The 19,759-nt window shown below is 39.2% G+C and overlaps 2 protein-coding genes across 4 annotated transcripts in view; both read right to left on the bottom strand.

The window, feature by feature from the left end:
* The window catches only part of PHTF1 (putative homeodomain transcription factor 1), a 156,589-nt gene that overhangs the window by 19,717 nt on the left and 117,113 nt on the right, over nt 1–19,759 (bottom strand). Inside the window, exons 1-5 of one of the 3 annotated variants that reach the window (XM_063143481.1) lie at nt 7,462–7,529; nt 6,770–6,847; nt 6,011–6,067; nt 4,306–4,375; nt 2,944–3,102 (exon numbers count right to left, since the gene is read on the bottom strand). In XM_063143481.1, coding sequence (XP_062999551.1) covers nt 2,944–3,102; nt 4,306–4,375; nt 6,011–6,067; nt 6,770–6,814 — 331 coding nt within the window. In that variant the 5' untranslated portion in view covers nt 6,815–6,847; nt 7,462–7,529. Of the gene's footprint in view, nt 1–2,943; nt 3,103–4,305; nt 4,376–6,010; nt 6,068–6,769; nt 6,848–7,447; nt 7,530–19,759 lie in introns of those variants that run through there. The other 2 variants (XM_063143497.1, XM_063143489.1) reach the window with 2 other exon arrangements.
* Nucleotides 9,975–19,759, bottom strand: part of RSBN1 (round spermatid basic protein 1) — a 32,724-nt gene continuing 22,939 nt past the window's right edge. Inside the window, exons 5-7 of the mRNA XM_063143508.1 lie at nt 17,974–18,141; nt 16,711–16,819; nt 9,975–15,044 (exon numbers count right to left, since the gene is read on the bottom strand). Of these exons, the coding sequence (XP_062999578.1) occupies nt 14,682–15,044; nt 16,711–16,819; nt 17,974–18,141 (640 nt within the window). The 3' untranslated portion in view covers nt 9,975–14,681. The remainder of the gene's footprint in view (nt 15,045–16,710; nt 16,820–17,973; nt 18,142–19,759) is intronic.

Consider the following 19,759-nt stretch of genomic DNA (forward strand, 5'->3'; position numbering starts at 1 on the left):
AAAGGAAAAGAAAGTATAAGTTGTCTAGCACGTGTTTTATTCTAGTAATGTGAAATGTAATGGCTGGGGGAAATAATTATGCAAATACAAGTATGAGAAGAAAGAGGTGATTAATGTAATTAACTGCTGATGTCACAAGGCACTAAGGCCTGCCTATGCAGCTTTGGGTCTAGTTTTCTCCAGTGTAATACCTATGAGGGAAGATGGATTTTGAGTGGATTTCCCATAGGTCAAAGTGGATTTCCCATAGGTCAAAGATTAATGCCAGACCAAATGCAGGCTACCAACCTCCTTTCCCTCTAAGTCCTAATCAAGGCGTGTCAGCTTTTAGCATAGTCAACCACTTGTTGTGATCCATGTCTCAACAGGAGACCTGTTCTGGGCCACTAGAACTCCCAGATCCTCCTGCTGCTCATCTTCTTCATTTCTGCCCACTCACCTGCCCTTTCTGGGAGAGCATGGCAACATTGAGGGAGAAGGAACAGCCACTGCCTGCTCGTTCAGAAGTCTCCTCTGTCTGTGCGGCAGTGGGGACTGGCCCAGAGGAAGAGCACAAATGGGCAATAGTGTAAGGAAGAGTGGGGAATCTATGAGGGGATCTTGCTGAGCAAGGAAAGTCATTGTGCACATTTTATAAGGAGCCAAACTGGGGGGGATTTGATCAGAACTCCCTGGAAGTGATACAAAACCAGTTCTTTTAAGAACTTTTGTGTGCGTCCCGAAGTTTAGATCCCATCAATTAAGTCTCAAATAAATAAACAATACAAAAGCAATGTGTCTTCTAAGGCTAAACCAAAATGCCTGATATCAAGCTCTCCTAAGATATGTTTGCTTCAATTAACCTCACATAGTTAGAAGAAGCAATTTGAAGCTTTGTTTCAGTTTGTCAATGGAAACCCTGAAAGCATTTAAGCCTGGTACAAAGAAAAGCTGATCAAAGGCAATATTCAGAAAAGAATTCTCAACTGAATGTGGAGTTTCTTTCCAATTCCTAGTTCTTACCCTGATTAGTACTGTATTGATAATTTCAAACAAAATTATTTGCATGTCTTTACTTGTCCCTCATTTGAAGCTTTTACAAGACCTGAATAGAAGATGAAGATCAGGTAACAATGAATTAAAATCTATCAAGTAGCATAGCTGTCCACTCCACATAATATAGCTGATGTGGTTTATGCACACTGATTTCTATGGTCATAAGGTACATAAATCAATTATGGGACCACTACCATGTCCAATTGTTTCCCCCACCACCACTCATTGGATCAGATCCCTTTTAATGTTGGGTAATGATGGCAAACGTATGTGCCAGCAGGATTTTCTGGCCGACCCACTCCACCCGACCCACAATTATGCATAAAAACTGAGTGTGTTAATTTTGTTAAATTATTATTTTAAAATATGCATATGTCAAATTATTATAATTTAAATAGATATATAATACATTTCATCATAGTGGGGAAGACTGAGACCAGATCTGGTGACTTCATGCCCCCATTTGGACCTCTCTGCTTTGTTCAGTATAAGGCATGGTGGGAAACCTTCTCTCTATAAAGGACCATTGACCCACAGAACAAATCAATTAGGGGCCACACACTAGCAATAAGATGTCTGACAAAATGCCAACAGGTGAAGCTTTTCCCATAATTATATGTCCATAGCAAATAGGCTTGACCTGTTAATTCCTGCCTGCCACACAGCTGTTAAAAGCACAAGAACCCTCCTCTCTTCCCAGTGCCAAGCCTAAACTGTGCAAAGGACACTTGCTTCATGGGTTTTAATCCAGTTATCTTAATGTAGATCTGTCATCAATTGTTCTTAGCCTGGCAATACTATATTCAATGCAAAACCAGGTAATATTTCATATGGGGTGGGGTCAGAAGAAATTTCATATTTACTGCAGCCAAGGTTCAAATGTTAATGCTTGGCTAAATTCAAGATTGTTTTCTTAAAAAAGCAAGCAATGTATTTTGAGAGTATTTCTTATGTTATGATTTATACCTCATAATAACTATAACAATGTTATCAACACAGATCTGTGTGCCTTTTTTAAGGAAAACATTTGAGCCTTTGACATGAATATATTTGTGTTTATACCAGCAGCAGCAACACACCCACAAAAATCCTCATAATTTCCCCCTATGGCTGAGAAAGCAATTAATGACCCCTCCCACACCCATATTCCTACTATAATCAGCTTAAGAGTCCCTGCACCAACAGTTGCATTTCTCTAAAAGAAAAGAAAAAACAAATCAACCTGACGAGAGACTGAATAGCAACACTGGACTACACTGCAGGGTTGTCATGTACTACTCTGAGTGAGTCACTGGAAAGGTGGGAGCAGGCTTATTTCCACAAAATGATGGGTTAGAATGGTGTCTGCCCATTTTGCCTCATATCACTCATTCTACAAGTTCTAAGGACTTAGAGAGAGAGAGAGAGAGAGAGAGAGAGAGAGAGCGCAAGCGCAAGCTCAAGCTCAGAGCCTGGCACAGTACATTCACCTGCATGTTCCCTCTTGTCCTGATGACAAACAGGAAAGTAAAACAAAACTGAGCAGCCAAAAGGATGAGAAATTATACTAGAAGAGACACATGAAGAGACTAGGGAGAAAGGAATGGAGACAGTGGTAGAAAGCAAGCTAAAGGAGAGAGGAGCCATGGACTGGTAGTTTCCACAAACCCCAGTCACAGGAGCAGGTTGTCTCTCAAAGTAACATCTTTTAAAAGATGTCATGGAGCAGATACACTACCAAGCAGCAAAAACTAATAATTATTTATGTGGGACTTTTCCTGACTTCTGGGTCATACTGCTTATTAATGATCTGGAGCTGGTTCATCAAATCTAATAGTTGTCATTCATAAGATTAGTTAGGCAACCCTAGAATAACTCACCCTGGTTTAATCTTCAAGAAATTCTAGCATAATCTGAGGCCCTACTCACCTTGTAGAAGGTAGAGAACTAGCAGCCATGTAAAAATACGCCAGGAGGTCACTTGTATCCACCAACGGCTAAACAAGGGGAAGAACACAACCCGCACAAGCCCCTTTCTTGTAAGAGATGTCCAAGGGATTTCAGGTTTAGCTTTGGCAAATGTGGAACCTAGGAAATATGCATGATGAACACAGATAGTTCAGCTGGGAATTAGGAGAAATCCATTTGCTACGATTTCTTCGTTACTCAAGCCCAGACTCCCTTTAAAAATGTGAACATGGAAAAATGTCACAGAACTTTGCTCTCATTCAGGCCTAGGGCATGTCTACTGTTGAGGAAAAAGAAGGAAAAAGCACCACAAAAAGGCTATAAGAAAAAGAGCCTACTAGCTCTGGTGCTAAGAAATGTCAAAAGAAATTTCTTTATTTTTATCCAAAACATAAAAATTTTAAAATGTTCAAAACTACTTTCAATCAAACTTGTACAATGCTCAACGTTTCGGATCCGGAGATCCTTCGTCAGGAGCTGTACAATGAAATAAATTATTTTTTGAAGTAATTATAAATTTTAAACCTTCTAGATATTTTTTACAAAACCGCAGTGATGTTCATTCTGTCTCCATCAGCAGTCAGATGGAGACAGTTGGGAGGCTGTGTTATGCCATATCCAGAGGCTGATATCCAGCCTCCTTCCCTTCCTGTCACCTCAACTAGATGGGTGAAAATGCCTGTCTAGATAAAATGCAGAGCAGGAAGGCGAAGGTCACCTCCATACTGCTCCCACTCTGCGGAGGATTCCCACCAGCCTCTGACTTTGGAGACTGACCAGCATTGTGATAGGTTTGCACCCTAAATGGTTTTGAATCAGGTTACTTGAAGGACTGCCTTTTCTGACATGAATCAGACTGCACATTGAGTCTTCACTCCATGTCTCGTTGCATTCAGAGGTTCGGTTGGCAGGGACATCTAACATCTTCAACTGAATCCCCCCCTCCACCCTATGTTATGGAACTCCCTTCCCCCAAAAGCCCAACTGGTTCCAGACTGATTGGTTTTCCAGTGAATTATGAAAACATTTTTACTTCGCCAAACTTTTGGAATGTATGGATATTTTATCATTACCCCCAACCACCCCCACCAATATTCCTTACTAGCTTTTTTATGTTTGTTTTATAATTATCACAAGCTGCTCTAAGGGGCCAAAAGGTGTGTTGTTGAAATTTCTGGATAAATAGAATAAACTGTACTAAATATCATACTTACACAACAGATGTAAGAATTACCTGCCCTCACAGACCCATATAAATAGGGCTGTTTTGCACATGTAACATAACCCATCAGATACAAATATAGTTGTTCAAACAGTACCTACCTCTGATTAAATCAACATCTATCAAGTCAGGCTGTATGCGGCCTTTCTTTTTGGGTTTGTTTTTGAAGCCCTACAAATTTAATCATAAAGAATGAGTAGATTTTGTGGTGAGTATAATAGGCTGTCTACTTGGATGTTCCCAATTCTAATCACAGAACAGACTAGTTTAATATTATTCACTCATACCTTAGTGATGGAGACCCTTCAGCCCATGGGCCTCATTAAAGCTCACGAAAGTTCCCCAACCAGTCCAACAGCTTTTTGCCCTGGCCACTCTACCACAGAGGGGAAATGTCTTACCTCCAATTAGCAGCTGATCAGAGCCTTTCCTTGCTAAGCACAAAGAAAGCCTCCTTATCTCCTAACCCTAACCTTAAACCTAGGTTTGCATCCAATGCAGAGCAGAGCTAAGGAGAGGAAGCTGCTGAGTGATTTAGTCCTGCTTCCTTCTAAGCCTGGTCCTGAAAAGGGCTATTCTGTTTACTTCTGAGTAGTCATGCACAGATTAATCCTGCTTACTTCTCAGTAGTCATACTATTTGAAAGTGCAGCTAAATGATTCAATCCTGCTTACATCTCAGTAGACATTTCAGAGCCTTGTTCTACTTATTTGTGAGTAACCCCGCTGCTCATGCTTATTTCTGAGTAGTCATGCTTCCTACTGTAAATTGATAGGAATAGAATTAGTGTGTGAGGTGGTACAATCTTGATTTTTTTCACAACCCCCACCCCCATTTTACCTTTGGCTCTGCCCATCACTGGAATGCAGCTGAGAGTTCTGAAGTCAAAAGAGATTCCCCATCCCTGTGCTACAGGTATATGTATTCCAAACATTGATTGAGAAAAGCTTTTCTTTTCAAATAAACCATTTTTAAAAAAGCTCTCATTCTTTCATATACAGAAATATGAAAATGTGAGAGAAGTGTGTACTTAAAGGTATTTAGTCTGGCTGAAATTCTAAGATCAGGACATGGGACTTTTGTAACTAGCACAACTTCTTGTTTCCTCTACCCCTACAATCGCTAGATCCTATTTTGCTTTAACAAACCTACTGTTCCTTTCTGTCTAACATCCCCACCATCCAGCACCTGCCTGCAAAATTTCAACACTGCATTAAACCTAGGTTTGCATCCAATGCTGGCCACTCACCTGAGTGAAGACATCCACCAGCAGAATGGGGAGGGAGCACTTTTGATGATTCCACCCTCGCCCTGCAGCCTACCAACTCTCCAGAACAGATCTGGGGAGGGTGGGGACGGAGGGAGGGAAGGAATCATTGAAAATCCTACCCCCTCACTGTTCTGCTGGCAGATTTCTCCCATCAGTGGAGTGGCTAGCATTGTAAACAACCCCCTAGAGTTGACATTATAATTTTTAAAAAGTCATTCATGTTATATAAATATGCTTGATTTACAAAATAACTGCAGGCAGTTAAAATAAATATTCATGAAAAATAATTTGGATTCTCAGGTCCAAAAAGCAACTTTCTGTTAATATAGTTGAATATTCCGTACATGATCTCTAAGAAATAAGGAGCCCTTGAATCAGATCAGGACAAGTCTAAGTAGGAATATCATATCCAACTTAATCCTGATGAGCATACTTAATTCAAATGTGATTCTATTTGTCAATGTACAACAGTCTTCCAGTTCTGCCATTTCACGGATCACGGGTTTACCAAAATAACTTGAAAAAACTATTTTTACCTTCATCTCAGTCTGTTCTATAGACTTTTCCCATATCTGCTGATCATAGGCTCCAATCTGGAAGGAGGGAAAAAGCTTTTATTTCTTTAAAATCAGTCTTTCGGGAACTAACCTACTTACCATATCCTACTTCTATCTCCATATATGAAATATTAACAACACAGATAATACCAACATAAAGTATTCACCAAGTTATTTCCCAGGACTCTTCTATTTAAGAGTACAGACATAAAAAAAGATCATTTGAGCACAAAGCAAACGAACAACAAAAACACACACCATGGATTACAGATGTTTCGATGCACTACTAATGTCAGAAGTGTAATGTCTCCAAAATTTTAAAGTATTTTATCATTATAGGAAATGCTGAAAGCCTCAAGGGGAACAAGATTGTATTACTCATCATTAAGCAAAATAAATACTTAATTATACTTTGTACTTGTAGCATAACAATTAATTTTCACACACCCAACTTGGGGTGTAATACAGGTGTATAGCATGTGCTATACACCTGTATTACAGAAAGCGAGACTGAAGCATAGAAACCAGCTACAGTAACTTGGTAGGAGTAGCAACAAAAACAAGAAACACTACTTTGCAAAACCATGTAATAAACAATATAAAATTTCTACAGAACCTTTTTAAAGAAAAGCTATGGCATTATTCAATTACAGCCAAAAGAGCAAAGAGACCACATGCATCTGCTTAAGTCTTAAAGGGCGACATTTGTTGGGCTCAGCAACAGGTTCCAAGACCAACCTTCTTTTGGTACCAAGCAATAGCATCTTCATTATTTGAGGCCATCTGGCATCTCAGACATCAGTAACCAAACCGCCTGTATAAAAATAAGGAGAGATCATTATCAAAGCCTAAAATCTTTAAGTACACAACGGTGAGAACTGTTTTCATTTTGGCTGATTGTTCTGATCTTTTCTGTTGGGCAGGGGATGCAAGGCTTGCTATTCTTTCTTTTTTTTAGCATGTCATACAAACTGTTTTTCATCATAGCGGTTGTGTACCATTAAAAGCGAAAGAAAACTTTTGGCTCAGGAAGGAACCTGAAACCACCACCACCAGTAGTGGCACAAGGATGCTTTCCATGCAGTGCCTGCCCTCAGTGGGTATTCCTGAATCAATGCTTTGAGGGGTTCAGGTCGGCCCTTAAATCTCTCCAACCCTCTTCCTCACTCACGGTTACCCCCCAATCCTCACCCTATTCAGCTATTCACGCCCCGCCTCATATGTCCCTTGTCACATACTCTCTCTCTGCCTCCTCAGCCTTCATCTCTCCTATTGCTCATCTCATCCCCTTCCACCACCCCCGCCTCACTCTTTACCCCCACTACCTTCCCTCCAGCCGCCCACGTCCATATCTATCCCGCAAACTCGCCGAGGCCCAGCCCCTAACCTCCGCCGCTCAAAGCTTCATGCAGTTACCATGGAAACGCGAGAAAGTTGGAGGGGAGACCAAGCTCCCGGATCGGGGAGAAGGCTCTCGACTGCATCTGCCTGAACCATCCCTGTTGTGGCAGGCAGCACCAGTCAAGCGCTGCATCATTGATCTTTCCACGCAGCTCTGAAAGGAAGTGGGAAGTAGGCAGCAGCAGTCGAGCGCCGAGACTTAAGAGGCAAACAGGTGTAGAAGAGGGCCCCGAACCGTGACCGTGGATATTATTGATGCCAAGAGGGAAATCCGGCTCTTCCGTGGAAGCACCGCTTTGGCCTTGTGGGACTGGGACCCGCAATCAAGGGTACGAAGAAGGGAGGCACTCCCTGGGAGTCGAATGTTCCCAGTTTTCCTGGCCCATGAAATGCACAGGAGCAAGAAGAGCCTCGTAAGTTCCCCGTCTGCCGTAGGAGGAAGTTTGCCAGGAAGTTTCGTTTAGCGCATACATTTCCCTCTCCCAGACAGCAACCGTATCCCCCAAGCAAGGAGGGCGGTTTTACCTGTTTAAAGGCAATCCGGGAATCCATAGTTGTCTAACAAATGAAACGAAGTTTTTTTTAAAAAAAAAAAAAAACTTAAGACGGGAGAATGCTAGGAGTTGTAGGACTTTTTCCCGTCTATAAGATTGAGCCCTAAATTACTTTTCCCAAAGCAGTGCTTATGGCTATTGCCCCAAATCAGGTGTCTGCTGTTAAAAGAACAATTTTAATTTTGGGGTAGAGTGGGTATAGAAAGGCAGGTCAAGCATGCTTGCCTGACTCGTAATTTCGCAAACTACTCGTACACAATGTGTATTTAGCATAATCAAATGCAGCACACTGCTGCTAATCCATGCCTATTTAGGCAGCAGCCTTATTGAGGGCCTATACTTGTGTAATTGCATAGGATATTGGTGTAAAGAAAGTTCTACTGAACATAGTGTAATATTTATGTGTAGCTTTGAACCAATCCCAGTGACCAATTTGACATTATCTCCATCAAGTGCCATTTGTGGCTCATTAGTACTTTGCTAGTGAACATAAGAAGAGCAGTGGTGGATCAGGCCAGGGCTCCATCCAGTCCAGCATTCTGTTTACACAGTGGTCAATTAAGGAAACCCACAAGCAGGACATACCTGCAGCAGCACCCTCCCACCCAACTTGCCTAGCACTTAGTGCTGTTTTCAGCATAAGGGTTATGGAGATGTAATTTTGGAGTTTTTTCTTCACCTTTTTAAAAGGTGCTGAGGCAGTAAGGAAAGGATGCATCTACAAATGCAATCCTCCACCAGCCATTTGTCAGCCTATACTTCACCAGGTGTAGGTACCATAAATCCAGCTTTAGGCTAGGGCAAACATAAAGAGGAAAGGAACATTGGAGAAACAGTAGGAGCTCCAACTTCTACATCATCTCTTGCTAGGAATATTCTTCAAAGATATACAGCAGAGTCTCTGTAGTAGCAAGCCACAGCTGATGTGATTTGAATAAAATATAATTAACTTTTGAAAGGCAAAGCATAGTAATGTTCAGAATTATTTTTATAGAAAATTATTAAAGGTACCAAGTATACAACAGTAACTCTGAACACAAAGATGCAGTTGTATTTGCCCCAACATAGATTGGCAGTCATACTGGAAACTAAAACAATGGAACATACACCATATGTCTTGGAGGGGATCTCTCTTGTATGATTTCTAAGACTGAGAACATCATCTTGATATATTTTACATGTTCAAAGTCCACATGACACAGGTATAAAGCTAATATGTAACTGTAGAACTCTACTCTCAGAGGAAGTAGTCCAAGCCTTATTACACTTTTAATTGCTCATAGAGCTCACAGGGTCTATTCAGCTCCATTTTAAAGGCCATTTTTGGCAATCTTTATAGCCTATTTCTTCGATCCTAAGACACACTTTTTTCCCATATAAACATCTCTAAAAATGGGGTGCCTCTTAGAATCACGGGTGTGTTTTAGGGGTTTTTTTTGTTGATGGTACTGAAATTAGTGTGCCTCTTACTATCGAAGAAATACGGTATCACAATGTAGACTTAGTGGATAATGCCACTATATCAGAATGAGTTGGTATATCATGTATATATGTCACTGCAAAGAATCTGGAAAGCCTAACAGTTATTCCACATCCTGTAGTTCACGGAGACTAATTAGTATACAGTTTTAAGGTTATAACTTCTAGTGCCCTTCCTGATTTATTCCACCCTGCCCAATGTTCTCAAGCACAGGGCTTTCTGCCAAATAGCAGTTTTCATTAAGGACAAATCAGACTTCTGTTTATTAAAAAAATACTTTACAAGGGGGGAAAAAATCTATGCATTCCATTGTACTATTTTTTTTTTTACAAAGAAATAGCTTTAACAGTGATACGCTTGTACAGTCAGCTACTAAAAGAAATGCACTGCGTTAGAGGATTATTCACAGAGAGGCTTAAAATTTTCCCATCAGTTTACACTAATATAAAAACCTCTTTAAAACACTTGCTAAATGTCAATAAATATACTAAGGCCACACAAAGCAAAAAACAGTCTTCCAGGCAATTTGTACATATCCTCTATATGCAAAGACCTTAGATATATTAAAACCACAGAAAAATATCTTAGCTGCCAATCAAAACTGAATTTAATCACAAAACACTCCACAAATCTATTTTATACAACATGTAGATAAGTATAAGTATTTGCTTAGACAGAATTGAAAGTGCTATATTAAGAGAAGCCCCTTCTCAACTACATGTGCTGTTGGGTCCTAAAACTAGTATGTATATCAATGGAAGGCCATAACGTTATTGGAAAGTTATTTATTGGACCAACAAAGTTTATCTACAATACAAAGCTTTCAGGAGCTGAAAGATGAACATCCCCACTCATAGCAACTTTCAGACACAACCAATATGGCTATAAATACTCAGCATTTTTAAGGAAAAAAGAGTACAATCCTGCCAACATTAAACACATTTAAAGTTCCATTGATTTCAGTAAGGAGTTAAGCACCTGCTTATCTCCCATCTAAAATCAGTCAGACTTAAAGGCGCTTAACTTGGGTTAGATTGTGCCCCAAGTGAAAAGAGCTTACCACTCAGAATAAATTCAAGCATGTGAATGGCAGCATGAGAAAAACAAATGTCCACCCTGGGGCTCTGACAATAAATGAACTTTCCTGTCTCTTGACAATCAGCTAAGTCTTCACATGTAGGAAAACTACTAACAAAACAAGAGCCCTTTTTCTGCATGGGAAACCTGTATAATAACACTTACGTGTCTCTTAAATCTTGCATGACTCTTACGCATGTTCAACCTTCATGGAAGAGAACATGTCAAATTATTTATATAACTGTTCAGAAATATTTGAGAGGGGATATGAAATGCCTTGTTCACTTATTTCTTAATTTTACTTTTGCTAAATGGATCATTGGCCCAATAGAACTATTACTGAACACAAATTAACACCTTGTTGGTTCTTAATAAAGGAACAATAAGTTTAATAAATTAGAGGAGAGCCCCCCGTTTTCAACTTAGAATTGCTCAGGATCTTTAGACAAGAACCATGCTTGTGAAACTACAAGTATTTAGCAAATTGTTCAAACATGAGGCAGGATATACTGGATGTATAACAGGTATTCAACAATTACAGAAGTTAGAGAGAAATGTCTTCCCAACTGGCCAGTTACTTATAATAAAATAAATCTAAATATAATTCTGCCTTTGAACTTCACTCAATTTTGTAATTATCATATCCATATACTCTATAACTTATAAAATAAGATTTCTTGTTGGCTTTAAATTATATTTGCAAAACATCTAGGCATTAAAGTATCAATTAATTTGGCAAGGTAAATTTCTGAAATTCTCACAGCAGTACAAGTTATCTCCCAACAACTTCCTGAGATATCTTTAAAAATCTTTTTTCTAAGAGCTAAAGATATGTTCCCCAAATAAATCTAGCCATATTGACAATTTGAACCCAAGCAGTCATTCATTTTTTCAGGTCCATAGTACTCCATTATTATTCACTCAGATATTTGTATTAGTCTTCCTTATCCACTCAGATAAAATTATCTATCACCACATAAAACCCACAGACTGTTTTCTCTCTCCTATAGAGAGAGACTTAAGCAAAAATCGAGAGAGCCATGCATGCGCTAGGGCTTTTCAGCCTCCTCTCCCTCTGCAGCCCCTTATTCCACCAGAAAAGCCACTCCAGGATCTCAAAGGGCTCTCTGGAGTGCAATATTGTACAAAGGGCTGCAGACAGGGAAATCAGCATAGTTCTGGTGGATGCACAGAAGTCCATGCATGGAGCACTTTTGTACTTGGTCCTAGAATTTAGTAATGACAAATTTGTACTTTTAAACCATTTAAGACACTGCAAAAGTATTTCTATAAAAGATTATATGTAAAGTGAAATTAAGAAAAGTGAACAGGAAAGAAAGATGTTTGAGGTACTTTTAAATGTTTGTAATATGTCTACTCAAAATACTGCATGAATGTAGTATAATTTTGACATTGAAATCTTGGGCTGGAAAACTACTGAACATTGATTCAAGTTTCTCCATCTACTTAACATTCCTGGTAGTTTGGGCAAAAAAAAAAGGTCAAATGATTGCCTCATACCCCTTTAGTAAGCTATACCTCCATTTTAAAAACAAACTTCTGCTCTATGTCTACTGCTGTAATTTACTGTATACAGAAAAATTTACAACTAATAGGTTGGATCCAGACTTGTGTTCAACAGAGTTCCACTCGTGCTGGAGAAAGGGAGCAGGGTGGTGATTTTTGCCAATTACTCCTTCCCCTGCAGCCCCCTGAAAAGTTGCTTCGAAGGCCTGAGAGATCCTTCAGAACAGCATGGGATATGGCACTGGATTCTTGGGGTTAGTGGGAATCAATGAGAATTGCCACCTCCTGGCTTCTTCCAGTGGGAAACCTCCACTTGATTCCAGGAACAATCCCTTCCATTCCTGGAGAGGCATAATTGGATCCACTGTTTCCATCTTAACTCTTTCACATTTTAAATCACCATTAAAGAATATGGGTGCACATTGTTAGATTTAAAATTTGTTGGCTTATACATTTTAGAAGTTGTATTACAAAACAGGGAAAGACAAGTGATGAACAGTTTTCCCTTCAACTGTTAAGGTCTTTCAATTTTTTTTCCCAATTCCTGAGTGATTATACACAGTGCTGTCTTGCAGGTGACATTTACCCATGCTAGTTGAAATGCCCAAGAGAAATCTTTGCTTACATGGCCATTTACAACACATAGGTGAAGGGAAATCAATGCTTGGAAGACTAGTAAAATGAATGGAAGAGAAATGCAAAAATAAAGATGGAATTGGTCAAATATAAATGATGCACTGAAACTCATATTGCCTGTGAAGAATTTTTACTTTGCACAGCCCATTAAAGCTTATGAAAATTCTTCTGGACAAGAGTAAAAAAGTGGAAAAAGCCAGAGTACAGAGAGGTTATTTTCTGAACCAGTATTGGTCAACCTAGAATTTTTTTGTTAAGATTAAAAGCTACACTCCTGCATAAAAACACATTACCTTTTGTAAAAGGATTTTCTTCCTAACACCTTATTTACACAGATTACTCAACAAGTCACCACCACTCCAATCTGAAAATTCATGTTAAGTTGAAATATTTTCTATTTGTCTTCAGGTATGCACTAAAGACAATACATATACGTGTATATATCAGGAGTAATACAGGTTCTATCTAAATCACTGCAATATTTTCTGATTATTTTGATATTGGTTTAAAACTGTGTCCTCTACACAGAGGTGCTAATATGCATATAATCTACACAAAACAATATTGCACAAAGTAATTGCTATTATAAACATTAATATTTGCAGTTTTTCTAAACGACTGATATCAAAGATGCACTGAAATAAACATAGCTGCTTTCTTTGTTTGCATTGGTGTAGTGCTCTGGATCTCTCCCCTACTCCACAAAAAGAGAGTTGCTTTTAACACCTTTGATTACACCTTAATGAAGTTTACATCCTACATGTGAGGGGCCTGTTTCTAGTACCAGAAATAAATGTAATTCAGTATACAGACAATGAGTGAAACTTGACTATAGTTAATATTGGGAAATATAATGTGAGTGCTAAACGATGTTAGCTAATGATAGTGAGCATACTAGCATGTGCCATTTAATCTTCCAACACAGCATTAGGGTACCCAAGCATTACATGTGGAAACAGCAGTCCATATGTGATAATTTATTGTGAAACAGCAATATAGAATTTCTGAGAATAAAGGCAACCAATATATATCCTTAAGCCTATTCTACTGGATTAAGTGCATCAATGCAAAGGAGCTGATGGTTTCCCTCTCAGATGCCTGCTGTGAATTAAACAAGCCACCAAGTTGGTTAGAATATTGTAAAGCCTTAAAGTGCTCAAAGACAGCAGTTTCCTTAGAGAGGCCGCCAACAGTTTCATTAGACACTAGTGTTACTTTATGCAGTTAGGGAAGATATTAAAAAAGCAATATTCCCACACATTAAAAGCAGAGATACGGGAAGTGTTGTGTCAGTTATTACATCATACACTCTGCTACTAATCTCATACATCAACTTCTTTGAGAATGTGTTGGTAAAAGAATTAATCTACACTGCTGGTAATCTGAGCTCCCTCCAGGCTTTCAAAGTCTCTCACACACACAAATGTCATTGATCATTAAAAGTGCTGTGCTTTCTCTTTCATTCAAGCAATTAATCAAATGGGAGAGTCACTTTGTGAATCTTCCACAGAAACCATCCCTTTTATGCTGAAAGCTAAGGGTAAAATAGATGGAAGGGTATCCAATTTACCAAGTGTTAAATACTTGGATGTTCCTGAAGAAAAAAAAATATTGAGGTGGTGCTGAACTATTACCTCATTCCTTAAAAACAAAAAACACAAAAAATGTAGTCCACTACTACTACATGCTGTACTAAGGGAGTAAAATACAACTCTAACTTTGCATAATCTGTGTAAAAAAGATATGCCTGACATTTTGGAATGTCACCTTTCTTTATAGAATTATAGGCAAGATTTCTCCAATAAAACGTAACCCAGTTATAAAACTATAACTTCACATCAAAAATTTAAAAAGCTGTTTAAAAATGTATATGGTTATGTACATATCACACAAGAGAGTACATATGATCATCCTGTGGATCTGATTCTAGTTTAAAAAACTGGGGCTGAGCCAGCTTATCTTGTTGCAGGACAAGTCACGACAGAGACGAAAACAATGATGGTGATTCCATTGTTGCAGTCTGTACTTCTCTTCCTACTTCTTCAGACTCCTTTGTCATAAGCACACACTGATCTTCACCTTCTGATTTCATCTTGTCACAGATGCTACTGTCCTTATTTGAAATGCTTTCTGTATTTTGAGAATTTTCCCCTGCAGGATAGTATTGTTTGAGTCTTATATGCCAAGCTAAACTGCAGACAGCTGACACTGTCTTGAATTGATGGATGACATTTCTTGGGATGAAGTAGATGTCATTGTCACATAGCTGGATTCTAGCATAGCGAATCCCTTCTCGTCTCATTTGGTTTAGCTTAGCTTCATCGACCCATTGAACACACTAAGGAAGAAAAGAAGTTAGGGGTAAATAATATGTTGCATTCAAAATGTGCATTTAGACTGTGGTACAGATATCTGCCCTATAAACCATTTTGGCTTTATTAGGCATTAGACACAAAATAACTATTTAACTCAGTAAAGAGAGGAGTGTTAGCGGAGTTGTGAGGAACCTCCAAACGTTGTTAAACTACAATTCCCATCAGACCCAGGCATCATGGTCAATTGTCAGGGAGGGTGGGATTGTAGTCCAACAATACTTGGAGGGCTATAGGTTCCTCACACCTCTTTTAACATTATGTCTTAAAAGCGCCATAAATACCAACAGTCTTCAATTGCAGCTGTTACTACACAATGAAGCAAGTACAATATTTATTAGGCTAGCACATAGTGGAATTTCTATTGTAGCAGGAGGCACGCGATTCAAACAGCTGCAGTATTTAATAATGGCACACAGCTACGTTTTATATTAGATTGGGGCAAGTGAGGAACTCTCTAAACTTCCAATTCTTACGCTTGAGCTAGTCATACCACAGCTTTGGCTTTCCATCATAGAGAAGCTTTGCGAGTCAAGGGAAGCACCATTTTATCCACAAATCTGATTTAGCTGCTCAAAAGCACTTCCTGGTCAATTCAAGGCCTTTCTGCTCTCAACATTTATTTACATCTGTATCCCACTTTTCAAAAATGATCTCTCAAAACAGCTTAAAATGAAGAACACACACACCCCATGCACGTACACGCACACACAACACACAGGTTCACACAATCAAAATAAGCCATCATGTCTTAAATTGCAGTGCATCCCAGGTGCAATTTCCATAATCACCACCCAGGCACAGCTTGTCATGTCATCCAAACCCAGCTAGCATGGCTTTTTGGAGGAGGAAACAACTCTCCCATAACCCTACAACAGCCCATAAGCCACAGTTAGCTTATTTGATTGTGCGAACTGGCCCATTTAATCAAATGAAAACAAGTATGATGACCTAGAGAGCAGGGCCTCAAATTCTGATCTTACAGCTTGGTTCTACTCATATAATGTCTAATTACAAAGCTAATATGTGAATTGGCTTGATGTTACACAATGTAAAAGCACTGAAACTTCAATGCACTCAAGAACCAAGCAAAAAAAGACACTGCTAGCAACTGGGCAAAAGCATCAACGTTAAAGCTATACTTTGGAGAGAACTACATCCAGTCATGTCATTTCAGCAAAATTCAGGTGGTGGTCATACATTGACTGAAGATGTGGAATGGAATTCTGGGGAACTGGTGTTCGTTTGTGGGGATATTTGTTTTTGTTTTTCCTAAATGACTGAGACACCAATGTAACATGGGTATAGTAAGGTCAAATGCCAATTATTAAGTATACTTGGCAAGGCATTTCTGATGAAGTATTGGTTCAAGGCACTGCTAAGCAATGCCTGGAATATTTCTCAACATGCTCTGTTGTTATATCTGGTGAATGGACAATCCTGCTTTATGGTAGGGAATAGGCTATTTTGACAAACGTTAAGTAGCAAACAGAGCATGTCTGCATTTTAAGTTTGTGTGTCACATTCTGGAGACATTATTTCATAGTCAAAGAACAACAATAAAAGAGCAGTAGGACAAAGCTTTCAACATTATGCTTTGCAAGCTTAAGTTTCAATAAGAATGTTGACTACCTGTGACACTGGAGGTTCGTGCAGATCCAACTGAAGTCTTTGAACGACATCAGTGAAGTCCTCAGCATGAAAACAAACTACATCTTTGGTTATACGAGGCTGGTCACTCCTATAGAAATGAAGATTTTAAAAATAAATTTTAAAATGTGCAATCAGACCTCTTGAGAATTATACAAGTTCAGATGTGGTTGATTATTGTTCTAAATGTATGCTTTGATTGGGCCAGGATGCCACTCCAAAATCCTGAAAAGGGTGCAGCAGAAGAAACAATATACCCTCCCCTTCATATTATTGTTGTTGTTGGTAGTGGATGATGATGATGATGATGATGATGACAACAACAAATTTCATTTCTATACCACCCAATTGCTGAAGCTCTCTGGGCGGTTTACAACAATTCATTGGACAATAAAATGCAGCATAAAAATTAAAATATCCAAAACTTAAAACAATTTAGACAGCTAAAAACAGTTTCAATAAAATACTAGACCGGTTTAGACAACTGGCATGAATGTCCCATCATCATATATCATTAAATGCCTGGGAGTAGATGGTAGTCTTAACCTGGTGCTGAAGAGATGACAATGTTGGCACCATGCTGGTCTCTCTGGGGAGCTCATTCCATTGGGGGGGGCACCACTGAGAAAGCCCTCCCCCTTATTAGATTAGTAGATTAATCCCCCAAGTATATTAGAATTCTCCATTTTTCAAAGAGGCCATTTTCCCCAAAACATATTGTTACTCTGCTTTTACCTTCCATGGCCCTTGACCATCCAGAAGCATGTACATAGAAAACAAAGCTGCATTTTCTTTCTGTTGCTATTTTAGTTCAGGGTTTAATTTCGGTCAGGGAAGTTTACTATAACCGAGTTTGAAAGCCCCTCATCTACAATAATTGCTTAAGCCTTATACAAAAGACAAAAACTGATAACTTCTAACATTTTAAGGCATTAAAAAAAAATCAGATGTAATGTTGTTTTTTACATATGTTCTTTTTTCCTGGTTCTTCAAGTCCTGCATACAAATTACCCTTCCCAAAGAGTTTGCAGTGAAGTAATGAAATTCTTAATGTGAAAGCCACAATCAAAGGAATACACCACCAGTTTTCAGAAATTTGGATCTCTCAAATTTAAGATTGTCCTTTCACAAATAATTGGTTTTTAAGAATTTCAAGAAAAAGTGGCTTTTACTAAAAATTAATTTGATGAGAAGTAGGAGCTGCTGAAAAGAAGTCCATCTATTCCAACCTTCTATGACATTTACCATTCACCAAACTGTACAGCTTTCAGCACTCCAACAGCAGCTGTACTCTGCCAGTCAAACCCTTGCCCAACATGATCAGCATGTGCTCTTGTTCTGTCTTCAAAGAGAACTTCACGGGGTTCGCTGGTCCGAGGTAGATACTGGAGGTTTTTTATTTCATTCATTGATCTGTGAAGTGGAGAGGAAGAAAGCTGTTAGTATTGCCATATAAAACAGTGAAAAATGCTTCCCTGGCTTTTGTTGCATTACTATATAGACATTAATTTGATATTCTGGGATTTAACTGTAGCTTCAGATTTAATCTTGACTAAAAAGGAAAGAAAGTAAAGGTTCCAAGCCATAAATCTCTGATAATTCAGTAAAATCCATGAAACTACTACAGAAAATATGTTTATGCAAAGTACTAGTTATCTTGTACTGTCCCCTAATATATTTTTAATAATCAAGAGCTATAAAAACTTCTCTATAATTTCACATTTTAAATCTTTGATATAATACACAAATAAGCCTCACAAAAGCCAACAATCCTTAAAGATTATCCACCTATGTCACAGAAAACCATCAATGTCTTACCATTTAAAGGTTAACCATTTCATACCATCAAAAGTATTATTTGGCTGTATGCTTGAATTTCAGGGACACTCCAGTGTTAATGCCATAATTTGTACTGGTGCAGAAGTACAGTCCATAATAAATACCTATATCCTAGTGCAATGTGTTATACCCCAGAACTGAGAGCAATGAAACAAAATAGCAGACAGCTGGAGTGTAGATGGAGAACTACTACTAATGGATGCAGTCAAACACTGGTATGTGCCTATGATCGCCTATACCACAGGCAGTAAAGGCAGCAAGGAAACAATATTTCACTGTCATTATTCAATCTCCCATGTGCTGCCCAGGGGAGCTCTTTAGGGTTGTCCAGGGCCTATTACATGTTGGCCTTAAGGACACTATGGACCCATCTGAGGCCCGCTGTAATATACTTGCTAGAAACTCCCAGAATAAAATATCTTGCACCTTCCGGGACTTAGATTCCAGTGTTACAGAAGGTGAACCAGGTGAAGTTCCTAGAGTACAGCCTGGTCCAGTTTTCTTGGATGGGTTTCAGCTCGTGGATGTTAACAAAACGCTTGAACAGGTTCATGCAACCGTACTGGATCCTTGCCCCTCTTGGCTTATAAAAGCCAGCAGGGAAGCAACAGACAACTGAGCCAGGGTGGTAATCAATGCCTCCTTACAAGAGGGGGTGGTCCCACCTGAAAGAGGCAGTGGTGAGACCACTCCTGAAAAAATTCTCTCTGGTCCTCCTGCATTGAGCAGGGGGGTTGAACTCGATGGCCTTAGAGGTCCCTTCCAACTCTACTATTCTATGATTCTAACTTAGCAATTTTAGGCTGGTGGCAAATTTCCTTTCCTGGCCAACATCCTTGAGTGAGTGGTGGCCAACCAACTCTAGACTCTCTTGGATAAGACCAATTATCTGGATCCACCACAGTCAGGTTTCAGGTCGAGTTTTGGCACGGAAACAGTATTGGTCACCCTGTATAATGACCTATGTCAGGAGAGGGCCAGGAGGAGTGTGGCCCTGTTGATACTTGTAGATCTCTACTTCTTTTTTCCATCCTCATCAGGTGAGGCTGTAGATGTGCTAAATCAGTGCCTGGCTGTGACAATGGACTGGTTGAGGGATAATAAACTGAAGCTTAATCTAGACAAGACTGAGATGCTGTTAATGGTTGGTTCTCCTGACCGGATGGTGACTGTTCAACCTGTCCTGAATGGG

The sequence above is a fragment of the Elgaria multicarinata genome, chromosome 1 (assembly GCF_023053635.1).
Source record: "Elgaria multicarinata webbii isolate HBS135686 ecotype San Diego chromosome 1, rElgMul1.1.pri, whole genome shotgun sequence".
NCBI lineage: Eukaryota > Metazoa > Chordata > Lepidosauria > Squamata > Anguidae > Elgaria > Elgaria multicarinata.